Source organism: Lepus europaeus, chromosome 14, assembly GCF_033115175.1.
Source record: "Lepus europaeus isolate LE1 chromosome 14, mLepTim1.pri, whole genome shotgun sequence".
In the NCBI taxonomy this organism is placed as follows: Eukaryota; Metazoa; Chordata; class Mammalia; order Lagomorpha; family Leporidae; genus Lepus; species Lepus europaeus.
In genome coordinates, this window is record NC_084840.1 from 26555263 (window position 1) to 26568079 (window position 12817).

The following is a 12817-nucleotide window of genomic DNA, read 5'->3' on the forward strand; positions in this document are numbered from 1 at the left end:
GCTGCACGAGTGGTAGTGCTATTCTTGTAAACAGGAAACACTAGAAGAGGACCAAGTTGAGAACAGGCAAACCAAGAGGTCAATTCTGAACATGTGGCTCCTAGGGCACCTTTGAGACATTCTCACAAAGTATTACCTGCAAACTGGTTGTAGAGGCTACAGGAGTCAGGAGTGTGTAGGTAACCTCTGGGCTAGAGAAACAAACTCGGGAGTTTCATGTGAACAAGCAGGGGCTGCAGCAGGGGAGCAGAACTGGGTAAGACAGCCCAAGAAGCGATAGGAGGAGGTCCACAGCAGTCACTGAACCCCCCACAGGCTACAGGGTGACCGCAAAGGCGTCTGGAAGGAGTGAGCCGAGGAGTTCCAGCAGGGAAGCTAAGGGAGCAGATGCATCCAGGAGCGAGCAGCCCACAGGTGCAGCTGTGAGGCTCCAGGAGATGCCAACTGACTCACAGGCCTCTGTTCAGGCAGTGGGGCAGCAGCACGGTGGGGCCTGGAGAGCCTCCCAGACAGCTCTGGACGTGGCCCAGATATTAGAGGCTCACCTGCCAGCAGCTCCCTGGGAAAGGAGGCACGGGAGAGCACAGACGCAAAGCAATGTGCCATTGTATCCAGTGCCCTGGCCTCAGGAACAAGCTCCAACTGGGCTACAGACAAGAGCAGACACCACACTACACATATTCTGTCCTGAGGCTGGTTAAATATGTATGGCTGTGAGACTAGGGCAATACTTGACACCAGACACCAAGATCCCGGGCAAGGGGCTCTTCCATTCCCACAGCTGGCAAGATGCCTGGGCTGGAGCTTCCAGCGGCAGCAACAGCACAGTACCACTTCCCAGCACTTGCACCCCCAGCACAGAACCCACTCACCTGGTAAGATGCCCGGACTTTGGATTTTGACCGACTCCTTGTCCCGCTCGTCTGCCTGCTCTGAGTTCTCAACCACCTGGTCCAACTCCTCACTCAGCTAGCGGGAAGAGCAAAGACAGCAAACCGGTCAGCTCCACCAGCCTTGCTTTTCCAAATTAGAATAAGGAAGTAAGAGCACTAGTCAACTGTCTGAAAAGAAGCCATATGACATAGGGTGTGTTACACCAATTCTACAGATTAAGAAAGTAAAGCTCAGGAAACTTCCTATCAGGTTTCGAGGACTACCATAATAAAGCACCACACACTGGGTGGCTCCAGACAACAGAAATGTCTTTTCTTACAGTTCTGGAGACCAGAGGTCTTAAAACCAGGTGCTGGCAGGTTAAGAGTTCTGCAGGAGAATCTGTTCCACGCCTCCCTCCCAGTGTCTGGGGAAGCCAGCCACCCTTGGCATATCTTGGCTTGTGGCCACATCCAATCTCCCACCCCCACCTTCACAAGGCATTCTCTCCGCATCCTCACGTGGTCATCTTCTTTAAGGACACTAGTCATGTTGGATTGCTGGCCCAGCCTGCTCCAGTGTGATCTTGTCCTAAACTAACCACACCTGCAATGACCCTAGTTCCTAGCCAGGTCATGGTCTGAGGTGATGGGAGTTAGGATTTCAACCTGTTTTTCCGAAAACACAATTCAACCCACAATGCTTCCCATGGCCGTACAACCAGTGAAAGAGCCAGCAGTCAAACCCAGCTTGCTCTACATCTAAAGCCCATGGTGTTAACCACTTCCCAAAGGAAGAGGAAATGTGGCCTGGAGTCTGCTGAGAGGGGAAAAAGGAACAGCGAAGCTGGAATCAGCTCTCTGGGACTCTGGCTGAAGTCCACTCACTCTGGTTGCAAACGGAAGAACCAAGTGCGAAAGGCAGTACAGGTGACAAGTGTCAGTTAGCAGCTTGCTGGCAGGCAAGGGCGACCTCACCTGATCAGGGCTCTCATCTATCAAGTGGGGGAAGGGATGCCACTAAGGAGGGCAGAAGGGAGGACCATCAGCAAGTCTCCACAGTGCTAAGAGGGCAGGGAAGCTCAAGGCCAGAGTCTGGCGGAGGAGCCACCACCCCGCTGGGAGGCACAGTGAGGGGATAGCTGTCTCAGCGCTTTCTTGGGTTCACAGTGTCATCACTTAAGGTTTCAAGGCTTAGTCATTAAAAACTCACCTCCGGAGAGGGGGCCTTTCCGTGCCTTCCACCACCAGGGTGCCCCAAAAACGCATCCCTGGCCTTCCCCCTTGCAGGCAGGATGACTGCCTGGATTTCGGTAGCACCTTTATGAGCCCTGCTAGGGGAAGGGGCCATGTCTGCATGGCAGGTGCAGGGTGTGATTTAGCCAAGACCCTGAAGCTAAGAAGCTGGAGCTGCCCACGTCCTGTAAACAAAGAGTTATTCAGGGAGGGGTCTCCGCCTGTCAGGCACTGAGCTAACTAAGCACTTTTCGGGAGGGGAGATGGCAAAGGCAATGGAAGATACAGCTGCTGGTGCGTAACGGCGCGACCTTGGCAAGTGCCGGGGCCACGGTACGGGGAACAGGCGAGAAAGGTCCGCAAAGCTGACCGAGGTTGGGGGCCTGGGAGGGGGAGGGGAGCACTGGCGCTAACACGGCCGGGGGGAGTCGGGAGCAAGCGCTGGTCTGAAGGAAAGGCTGGAAGCTCAGCAAGGCAGACAGCAGACAAAGAACTGGGAAGTGACCGCTGAAGTCCCGGGAGGTGCGGCTGTAGCGAGCAGCGGCGATAGCGCTTTTTCAAAGTTGGGCGGCCGGCGCGACGAGAGGTTATTATTCCCGTCCACCACCGGCCCCCGGGGTCCTGGGGCTTCGCCCGCTACCCACCCGCAAGGACGACGCAGGCGCTTCCACTTGCTGGCCACGCCGCGCACTGGGCCCGAGCCGCTGAGAGCGTTCACCTGCTGGCTCCGGCGACCTGACTCCATCCCTCGGCCAGGCGAACGGCAGCATCCGGGGCGGCTGGGCGCCCGCTTCCCTCCTCTGCGCCCCCTCAGGCCCGGGAACCCGTCTCCCGGGGCCCCGACCCCGGCCTCCGACGTGCCCTCACCGCGCAGCCCGGACGCCCACCCGCAGACCCCCGGGTCCCCGCCTCACAAGAAAACTTCCCTTCCGTTCCCCCGCTCCCTCCTACCTCCTGATAGGATGTGGAGAGCTCCTGCCGGATCATGGCACTGACCGGAGCTGGGGCACACCTGACCCCGCTACCTCCAGGGAGGTGCAGCGAGCGAACACCTCAGCCGCAGTGCCGGGACCAGCCGGCTCCGCGACGCGAAACCGGTTCCGAAGAGCGTCTCAGAGACCAGGCGTGGCGGCACTGGGCGCATGCGCCCCGCTTTCGCCGCAGCGGGGAGGGGGGCCGCGAGGAGCTTGCTGGGAAATGTAGTTCTGGGCGAGGCGCCCCTCGGCAGCCGCGGGTGGCAAACGGCGCGCAACCCGGGCCTCAGAGCACGAACCGGTTGGTCTCCCGCTTCCCGTCTTGGTTGGAGCGGGAGGGACGGAGAAAATGAGTGGGAAGTGGAACAGTGGGGCTGGGTCAGGTGCGTGGGAAGGCCTGTCTGTGTAGAATTCCAGGAGGAAGCTTGGCCTGGCTCTTCACAACCTTAATAAACACCTAGAAAGCACTTAGTATGTTAGGAAGCGGTGTGATCCGGGAGGGCGCATTTCTCGGGAAACAGATGCCTTGGTTCTGGAGGGGCGAGGTCAGGGATCAGGTGAAGCTTATTGCATCCAGGAATGAGCTACGCGATCCACGTTCTCTCCATTATTCCTCATCCGCAAATCTCGGAATGCCCGAGCCCTCGCTCCTCTCTTCACCTTAATGCAGCTGCTAAGCCCTGCTGTGCCTCACGGGGGCCTTGGCAGAGCCAAAAGGCATGGTGCAGCAGCGAACACCCAAAGGCGATGGTCAACCACGACAGAAGCCTCAAGCCCTAAATGGAGCAAAGAATGGGGTGTTGGCCCTGCGGCGGGGTGAACCTGCCCACAACCTCTTCCTCCCCTCTGGCTGCCTGAACAGCTGTTCTGTGCGGCCTTGAGGCAGATAGAGGGTGCTTGTTAGGCCTGGGTGAATACCACTCTGTGTAGCGCACAGCTGCTGCCTGCGGCCCTCTCCACTGAGGCTACTCAGCTCCCCCTCCCTCCCCCCGCAGCGGCAAGCACCGGGCACCAGCCACATCAGAGGTCCCAGACCAGAGTGTTAGCCTTGGGAAGTCTCAGGGCCTCGCCTCTTACATCCATTACATTGTAGGTACTCAACAAGGGTTTGCTAAATTTGTGAATGGAACATTTATTCCAGCCATTTCATGGAACAGTTGTTTGCCAAAACAAGTAAATGGGAACAAACGACAAATTAAATTCCTTATTTAATACAAGGGCAGCTGAGAGAACAAGGCACACAGCCACAGAATTTTAGACCTAGAAGGAACAAAAGGAATCCACCCCTGTCCTGTGATATCTCTCTACCCTGTGGAGGCGACCAAAGCGGAAACCTGCAGACGGCCACCTTTGAAGGAGACACTGGCTGATATAATATTCAGCGCTGGGCAGTGGCCTACAGAAATGAATCAGATGCCCAAGGTCAGATGGCCATGCTAGTGTGGAAAGACAGGCTGTGAACATGGAAATACACAGTTTTCCGTCCTCGCTCCTCCTGTTCCCTTCTGAGCACACACCCATCAGGCTTTGGTCCCTTTGCAGGAACAGCGCTGGTCAAAGTCACAAATGACCTTGTGGCTGTCAGATCAGAGGGCGTTCCCCTAACTCCTCTTTCTAGATGTTCCAGCTGCATGGACCCTGGCTGACCTGTCCTCCCTTCCACGCTGTCCTCCTCTGGCCACCAGGACACCACACACTCCCACTTTGCTGCTACTTCACTTGCTGCTCGCTCTCTCTCGCCTTTGCTGGTCTTTCATTTCAGCTCTACAGGGAGGCCTCCCCTGAAGCCCCGTCTTCCATCTCCTTTCTACTCACTGCCTACAGTCTAAGGGAATGCTCTCCTGTAGACTCACAGTTTGAATTATCATCTGTATCCTAAGGAGTTGCGTTATGGGTTAAAATGTGTCTCTCTGGGGTCTGGCACTGTGGTACAGTGGATTAACACCCTGGCCTGAAGCACCGACCAGCATCCCATATGGGTGCCGGTTCAAGACCTGGCTGCTCCACTTCAGATCCAGCTCTCTGCTGTGGCCTGGGAAGGCAATGGAAGATGACCCAAGTCCTTGGGCCCCTGAACCCACATGGGAGACCCAGAAGAAGCTCCTGGCTTCTGGCTTTGGATCGGCCGGCCATTATAGCCAATTGGGGGGTGAACCAGCGGATGGAAGACCTCTCTTTCTCTCTCTCTCTCTCTCTGCCTCTCTTCTCTCTGTGTAACTCTGACTTTCAAATAAATAAATAAAAATCTTTAAAAAAAAAAACTAAAATGTTTCTCTTCAAAGTATGTTGAAGTATTTATTTCTCTGGCAAAATAAATAAATGTTTTAAAAGTAAAGAAGCAATTCGGGGCTGGCATTGTGCCATAGCAGGTAAAGCCGCTGCCTGTGACACCAGCATCCCATACGGGTGCCAGTTCGAGTTTCAGCTTCTCCTCTTCCAATCCAGCTCCCTGCTAATGTGCCTGGGAAAACAGTAGAAGTGCTTGGGCCCCTGCACCCACGTGGAGACCCAGGTGAAGCTCCTTTGAACCAGCCCAGCTCCAGCCATTGAGGCCAAAACGGTGAGTGAACCAGCAGATCTCTCTCTCTCTCTCTCTCTCTCTCTCACTCTGCCTTTCAAATAAATAAATAAGGAAATATTTTTAAAAAGTAGACAACTTAAGAAATATGCTCAAGTCCTAACCCCCGTGTATCTCCTAATGTGACCTTATTTGGAAACAGAGTCGTTGAGGGTATGATTAGTGAGGATGGTTACCCTGGAGTAAGGTGACCCCTTCATCCAACGGGACTTGGGTCCTTATGAAAAGATGGAAGACATTGTGAAGACAAACACGTAGGGAGAACACCATGTGCCAATAGAGCAGAGGTGGAAGTCATGGAGTCACAAGCAAGGGTGGATTTTATCCTCACCTGCCGGGGACTGGGCTCCAGCCCTTAACCAAGCAACAGGTGGCATCCCAAGGATTTCCAGCTGACACTGCCAGAAGCCAGAAAGAGGCAACGAAGGAGCCTATCCAGAGTCTCAGAGAAGTCCTGGTCTTGGCAACACCCTGATTTCTAACTTTTAAGCTCCAGAATCTTGAAAGAATACATTTCTGGGATTTTTGTTAGCAATTACTAATTTTTTTTTAAAAAAAAGATCTGTTAGTTTTCATTTCTTTGAAAGGCAGAGCACCAGTGAAAGAGGGAGAGAATGAATGGAACATCCAACAGCCGGGCTGGGTCAAGCTGAAGCTAAGAGCCAGACACTCACTCCCTCCAGGCCTCTCATGGACAGCAGGCACTCTGTACTTGTGCCATCATCTGCTGCTTTCCAAGTGCATTCGCAGGAAGCTAGATTGGAAGAAGAGGCAGAGCAGGACTCAATCCCAGGCAGTCCAATATGGGATGCAGATATCCCAAGTAGCGGTTTAATCCACCAGGCCACAACGCCTGCCTCCACTTCTGGCTTTGTTTTTGTTTGTAGCCATCCAGTCTGTGGTACTTTGGCACAGCAGTCCTAGGAAATGAACACAATTTCTAAGTCCACACAAATGCACCCCCGAGGCTCAGCAGTGTCTCCACTGGATGTCCACGTGCAGCAGTTGGGGGGTGGGGGTAGCTACTGAAGCTCCAACCCTGAGACCAGACTGGTCCTCAGTTTGGTTACCACTGAGTGACTTTGTGATCTGGGGAGACTTTAATCTTCCTGTGTCTCACTTACCTCATCTGTAATACAGGAACATCATTACCCATTCATAGGTTAAACGAGGTACAGATGAAAAGACCTAGGACCCCTTCCAGCACATGTGAATAGTGGAATGTGGCTGGGCAGGTGCTTGGCCTACCAGCTGAGATGCCTGTGTCCTGTATTAAGCCCAATGTCAGGGTTTAATACCTGGTTCTGGCTCCTGACTCCAGCTTCCTGCTTATGTGCCCCGGGGAGGCAGTGATGATGGCTTAAGTAGTTAGGCCCCTGGCACTCGCATGGAAGACTCGAATTCCCAAATCCCAGCTTCAACTTGGCCTAGCCCCAGCCACTGCAGGCATTTGGAGAGTGAACCAGCAGATGAGAGCTAGCTCGCTCGCTCTTTCCCTTCCCCCTACCTGTTTGTCGGTCTCTCTATGTCTCTCAAATAAATTTTTAAAAATTAAAAAAAAAAAAAGCCCTGGACCCCGGAGTCCTCTACCAGCTCTGCCCCTTGCAGTCTCTCTCATGAAGTTCCACTCCACCCTCCTTTGTGCTGTCCCCAAAACTCCTGGAGTCATCCGGTTCCTCCTGTTCTTTCACGCCCCACATGGAAATCAGCAAAGCCTGCAGGCTTTCCTTTAAAACATGGTTCACAATCTGACCACCTGTACCACCTCTGTCACCAGCATTTCTCAAGGCTCATTTTCTGCAGCCTCCTAGCTGGTCTCTCTACTTCCCTTCTTACCACGTGGTAGTCTGATCCCAATGCAGAAGCCAGGGAGAGTCTGTTCGGCAAAATCAAACATCTGGTACAACCCCTCCAAAGCCACACACCCTGCCGTGGCCCACAAGGCCCAGTAGAGTGTGTCTCTCAGCCACCACCTCTCCTAATGCTTCAGTGACTCAACTCCAACACGGTGAGCACGGGTTGGCCTCGGAGCCTTTGCACTGCCTGTTCCCTGTGCCCAAAGTGGCCTCCTTCTGGACAATCCCTGAGATCTTTCTCCAGTTGTCACCTTATCTCAGATGCCTTCTCTAAACACCCTGTTAAAGCACAAACTCCATTTCCAGCAACCCCTGCCCCACTTTTGTTCTTCCTAACACATATCATCTTCTCTTTAAGATTTATTTGTTTATTTGAAAGGCAAAGAGACAGAGAGAGAGAGAGGGAGGGAGGGGGGCAAGCATGGAAAATCGGAGGGAGAGAGAGAGAGATTTTCCATCCTCTGTTTCACTTCCCAAATGCCAGGAATAGCCAGGACTAGACCAGGTGGACTCAGGAACCAAGAACTCCACCCTAGTTTCCCATGTGGGTGGCAGGAACTCAGGTGCTCAGGTTGTTATCTGCCCTGTCAGAGAAGCGGGCCCAGGCCAGATGGTGGAAGCCGAGTCCTGCTGGGCCTGGGTGTGTCTGCACCGAGATCCAGTCCTGCCCTCCACTGCTCAGCTCTGGGCTGCAGGGACTGGCCCTATGGGCTGTGTTTTCCCCAGGTCCAGTCAAGAGAAGTACTGCCAGGATCTGGAGGGAGTGAGGGCAGGGGAGATGCTGGAGTCTGTCCCTTGCTGGATGTCTCTAGCAGCTCCCCTTCCATGGCCCCAGCTCCTCACACAAAAGGCTTTGTATGGTTCTGGCTTCAGCCAGGGGACCCAAGCTCTAGACCCCACCTCCACTGGCAGGATGGCCACTTCCTACTGTTGCTAATTTCTGAGTTGTCTTAGGGGTGTTATTTTGGCCTCTCCCATCATAGGTATGACCAACTCCCTGAACTGCAAGCCATTTTGTTTCAGCCAGAACGTTAGCGGAGACAGCTGGAACAGAAGTTCTTGTCTTGGCGCAAGAATTCAGATGTGAGGCAGAGAGGAGTGGTTAGCAAGGTAGCAAGGTTTAATGGGATGATGCATCCATCAGAACAGAGAGGGACACCTCTCCAGATGGAATGTGAGAGAGCGCCCAGCCATTCAGACCAGGGGAAGCAAGGTTATGCAGTTCAATGAAGAGAATACATCTGGCAGCCCAGGCAGGCATCTCAGCAGAGAACAGAGCTGAGCTGAGACAAATACATCTGATGACCCAGGTGGGTGGCTCAGGTAGTCCAGGCAGGAAGCTCAGGAAAAGGCTAAGAGTACAGTTTGTGTTCAGATTGAGGCTCATAAGGGAATGAAGGGGGGGGGGGCAGTTCTTCCCCTCCCCCCTCTTCTCGACAAAGAGTTTGCTGGGTGTGAAATAGGTAAAATTCCATGCAAGGTTTTACTGCCCAATGTTATCAGGCTGGGTAACCCACTTGGTGCCTGAATGAGAGGATTCTCCCAGGGTGCCCTCCTTGGGAGGAAGGCTGGGACCACCTATAAAGTTGTTAGGGTGCAGGCAGGAGTCTGGGCTGCTTTCAAGATGCTCCTGAGCCTGCCAAATTCCTGTCCACAGGTGCTTTGCTTTCCTTAGGGCCCTCTCTCCCACATAAGCTCATTTCTAACTTCCTACCCAACAAGAAGAGTTTCGGTGCCCCCTGCAAAGCACTGACGGATCCTAGGTGCCTTGAGAAACAATCCTGGGTTCCAGTAGAAAACACAAAATCAGTGTGTGTGCACCCTGCCTGGAGAAATCCGAGGGCATACAGACCCATGATTTAACTGGAGACCCACAGTCAGCATTTCTGGGAGGGGAAGCTTGATGTGATCAGTAGAAATTACAGAGAGGACCAAGGGGTGCCTAGCACAGAGAAGAGCAAGAGAAAGGACTCAAGGCCAGAGGTAGATGGGAGCAAGGAACATCATGTGACAGGAAGTGGGCAACACTCTCCTTGGGGGGCTTAGAAGAGCCTCGTCCATCCCCAAGGTCCTGCGACACAGTGTCACACAGGGTGTCACACAGATACTACCCCACATGGTGACACAGCCTTCTACGTCCACTGTCTCTGCCAATTTCAGCACAATCCTATGACAGAGGCAGGTGTGTCACAGACATAGGCACGGGGGTACAGACAGGGAACAGGTGCTGTTGAGGTCACTTGGCAGTAGAAGCCCATTCTGTGGAATAAGTAAAACACATAAGTAATATGTAAATAAGTAATAAGTAAAACACAGTCACTGGGGAGATGGATAGCCTGGTGATTAGAGGCAGGCTTGGGGACACATAGCTTGGGCTTGAGTGTTGGCTCTGCTGCCTTGCTGTGTGACCTTGGGCAAGCAGTTTAAGGTCCCCATAGTCCAGTTTCATTATCTGTAAAATAGGGGTTACTAGTTTTTATGCCATTGGGATGTTATAGAACACCCCCAAAACTGGTTGGAGAAATTGCTATAGAACCCCCAAAACTAGGTCCACTTGCCTGACACACAAGACAATTACTGATGCCAGGGTAGTGGAGAAAAGGAGGTGTTTCTTGCAAATCACACAGCAAGAAGCTATTGCTTCATCCCTGGGCTTCCTGAGCGGGTGAAGCATCCAGGTTCTCAGAGGCTGAAGTTGGGGCTGAGAGGTAGGTGTTCAGCTCACACCCAAGTTCCTGCTTTGTCTGCAGTACTTGTGGTTCTCCTTTGATCAGTGGGCAATATTGTGTTCGAGAGAGGGAGAGATCTTCCGTCCACTGGTTCACCTTCCAGATGGTCCCAATTGGCCAGGCCTGGGTCAGGCTGAAGCCAATAGCCTGGAACTCCATCCGAGTCTCCCATGTGGGTGGCAGGGGCCCTTGTACTGGGGCCATCTTCTGCTGCCTTTCCTGCATTAGCAGGGAGCTGGATCTGGAGTGGAGCAGCCAAAACACAAACTGGCACCCATTTGGGATGGGTGCATTGCAGGCAAAGGCTTAACCCGCAGCACCACAAGGCTGTCCCCTTTTTAGGGAACTGTGACGATAAGAAAGTGAGCTCCAGTCAATCTAGGGGCTATGTGTAGGTGGTAGCTACTATTTTGCTCAGGATCTACAGTTCCAGGAAAAGGAACCCCTTCACTCAGGGCTGAATATCCAGATGTTCTTTATAGGGGAGATAAATGACCTCAAGAGTCTGATGATTAGGGACCCTGTAGGGCCAGCTGTACCACTCCCTCAATTCAGTGAGATAATTTTAATAAGAGGCTGCTTTGCAAACATGAAAGCGGAGCCAGGAAAGTTTCAGCTAAGGAGACTGGGAGACTAGGGCCTCGTGGTTCCTAGCACCTGCATCCAAGGCGTGGTGCACTGTATTCTGTTCAGAGACCCGGTGAGGAATGAACAAACTAGCACGTGGAAAAGTGCTCAGTGTTTGTTGTTTTCCTTTCTACCCACACACACTTCCTTGACGACTTCATCCATGCCTGCAGCTTTTGTATTTATTTTTTTGACAGGCAGAGTTAGACAGTGAGAGAGAGAGAGAGAGAGAGAGAGAGAGAGAAAGGTCTTCCTTTTCCGTTGGTTCACCCCCTGAATGGCTGCTGCGGCCGGCGCGCTGCGCTGATCCGAAGCCAGAAGCCAGGTGCAGGGACCCAAGCACTTGGGCCATCCTCCACTGCACTCCCAGGCCACATCAGAGAGCTGGACTGGAAGAGGAGCAACCGGGACAGAATCCAGCACCTGGGACTCGAATCCAGGGTGCTGGCACCGCAGGCGGAGGATTAGCCAAGTGAGCCACGGCACCGGCCATCCACGCCTGCAGCTTTAAATATAACCCATGTGCCCCTGATTCTAAACCTCATGGTGCCAGCACAGAGCTCTCCTCCAGTGCCAGACCCATATATTCAACTGCCAGTTTGACCCTTCCACTTCCATGTCCAATATGCGTCTCAAACTCAGCAAGCCCCAGCTGACCTTGGTCCTCTCCCTCCTCCCCCCAGCCCCACCCTCCACCCCTCCTCTGTTAGTAAAATGACAGTGCCATATTCCTGCATCTCAGGCAGAAAACCTTGGGATCACCTGTGACCCCTCTCTGTCCCTCATACCCTGAGATTCATGGCTCAGCAAATCCCACCCACTTCTCACTGCTACCGCTCTGGTCCACTTCTCTGGCCTGGAATGTTGCAATAGCTTCCCTGCTTCAGTCTGCTGTCAACACAACATCCAGAGCTGTCTGGTTAACATGTCAACTCATTCCTTTGTTCCATTCACTCAAAGTTCAAAGTCTTTTTTTTTTTTTTTTTTTTTTGACAGGCAGAGTGGATAGTGAGAGAGAGACAGAGAGAAAGGTCTTCCTTTTGCCGTTGGTTCACCCTCCAATGGCCACCGCAGCTGGCACGCTGCAACCAGTGCATCGCGCTGATCCAAAGCCAGGAGCCAGGTGCTTCTCCTGGTCTCCCATGGGGTGCAGGGCCCAAGCACTTGGGCCACCCTCCACCGCACTCCCTGGCCACAGAAGAGAGCTGGCCTGGAAGAGGGGCAAGCGGGACAGAATCCGGCGCCCCGACCGGGACTAGAACCCGGTGTGCCGGAGGATTAGCCTGTTGAGCCTCAAAGTCTTTTAAAAGCGAGGGTAAGACCCCACAAGATCCATTCCCCCCACCCTGCCTCCTTAACCCCTTACCTCCCTGACCTCACCTCCTGCCCTCTTCCCTGCTTTTTGGAGGGTTGGCACTCTTCCTCCACTCATGCTCTTGACCTCTGGCCTGGATTGCTTCTCCCTCCAGGCTCTCTCTCTCACCTCCGGCAGACTTTTCTACAAATATGACTTTCCCAATAGGGCCTTCCCTGATCAGTTTATTTAAAAGGGGTCCCCTTTCCCCCACCCTGGGGGAGCCAGCATTTGGCAAAGGTTAAGTCACCAACTTGGGGCTCCTGCATCCCATATCAGAGTGGCTGATTCAAGTTTCAGCTACTCTGCCTGCAATTCCAGCTTCCTGCTAACAGGCCTGGGAAGGCAGCCCATGACGGCCTAAGTGCAGGAGTCCCTGCTACCGACTTGGGAGACCCAGGTGGAGCTCCTGGCTTCTGGCTTCAGCTTGGCTCATCCCTGGCTGCTGGACTGTTGCAGGCATTTGGGGAGTGACCCAGCAGATGGAAGATCCGCCCCTACTCCCACCTCTGCCTTTCAAATAAAATGCCCCCCCCCCCCATGCTCCCTATCTCTTCGGCCTGCTGTATTTCCCTCCCTGTTCATCACCAT

The 12817-nt window shown here is 53.5% G+C and overlaps 1 protein-coding gene across 1 annotated transcript in view; it reads right to left on the reverse strand.

Moving 5' to 3' along the window:
• Positions 1–3228, reverse strand: part of PACC1 (proton activated chloride channel 1) — a 31420-nt gene extending 28192 nt beyond the window's left edge. The window contains exons 1-2 of the mRNA XM_062210310.1: positions 3060–3228; positions 873–969 (exon numbers count right to left, since the gene is read on the reverse strand). Of these exons, the coding sequence (XP_062066294.1) occupies positions 873–969; positions 3060–3095 (133 nt within the window). The 5' untranslated portion in view covers positions 3096–3228. The remainder of the gene's footprint in view (positions 1–872; positions 970–3059) is intronic.
• Between the last annotated feature and the right edge of the window lie 9589 nt (positions 3229–12817).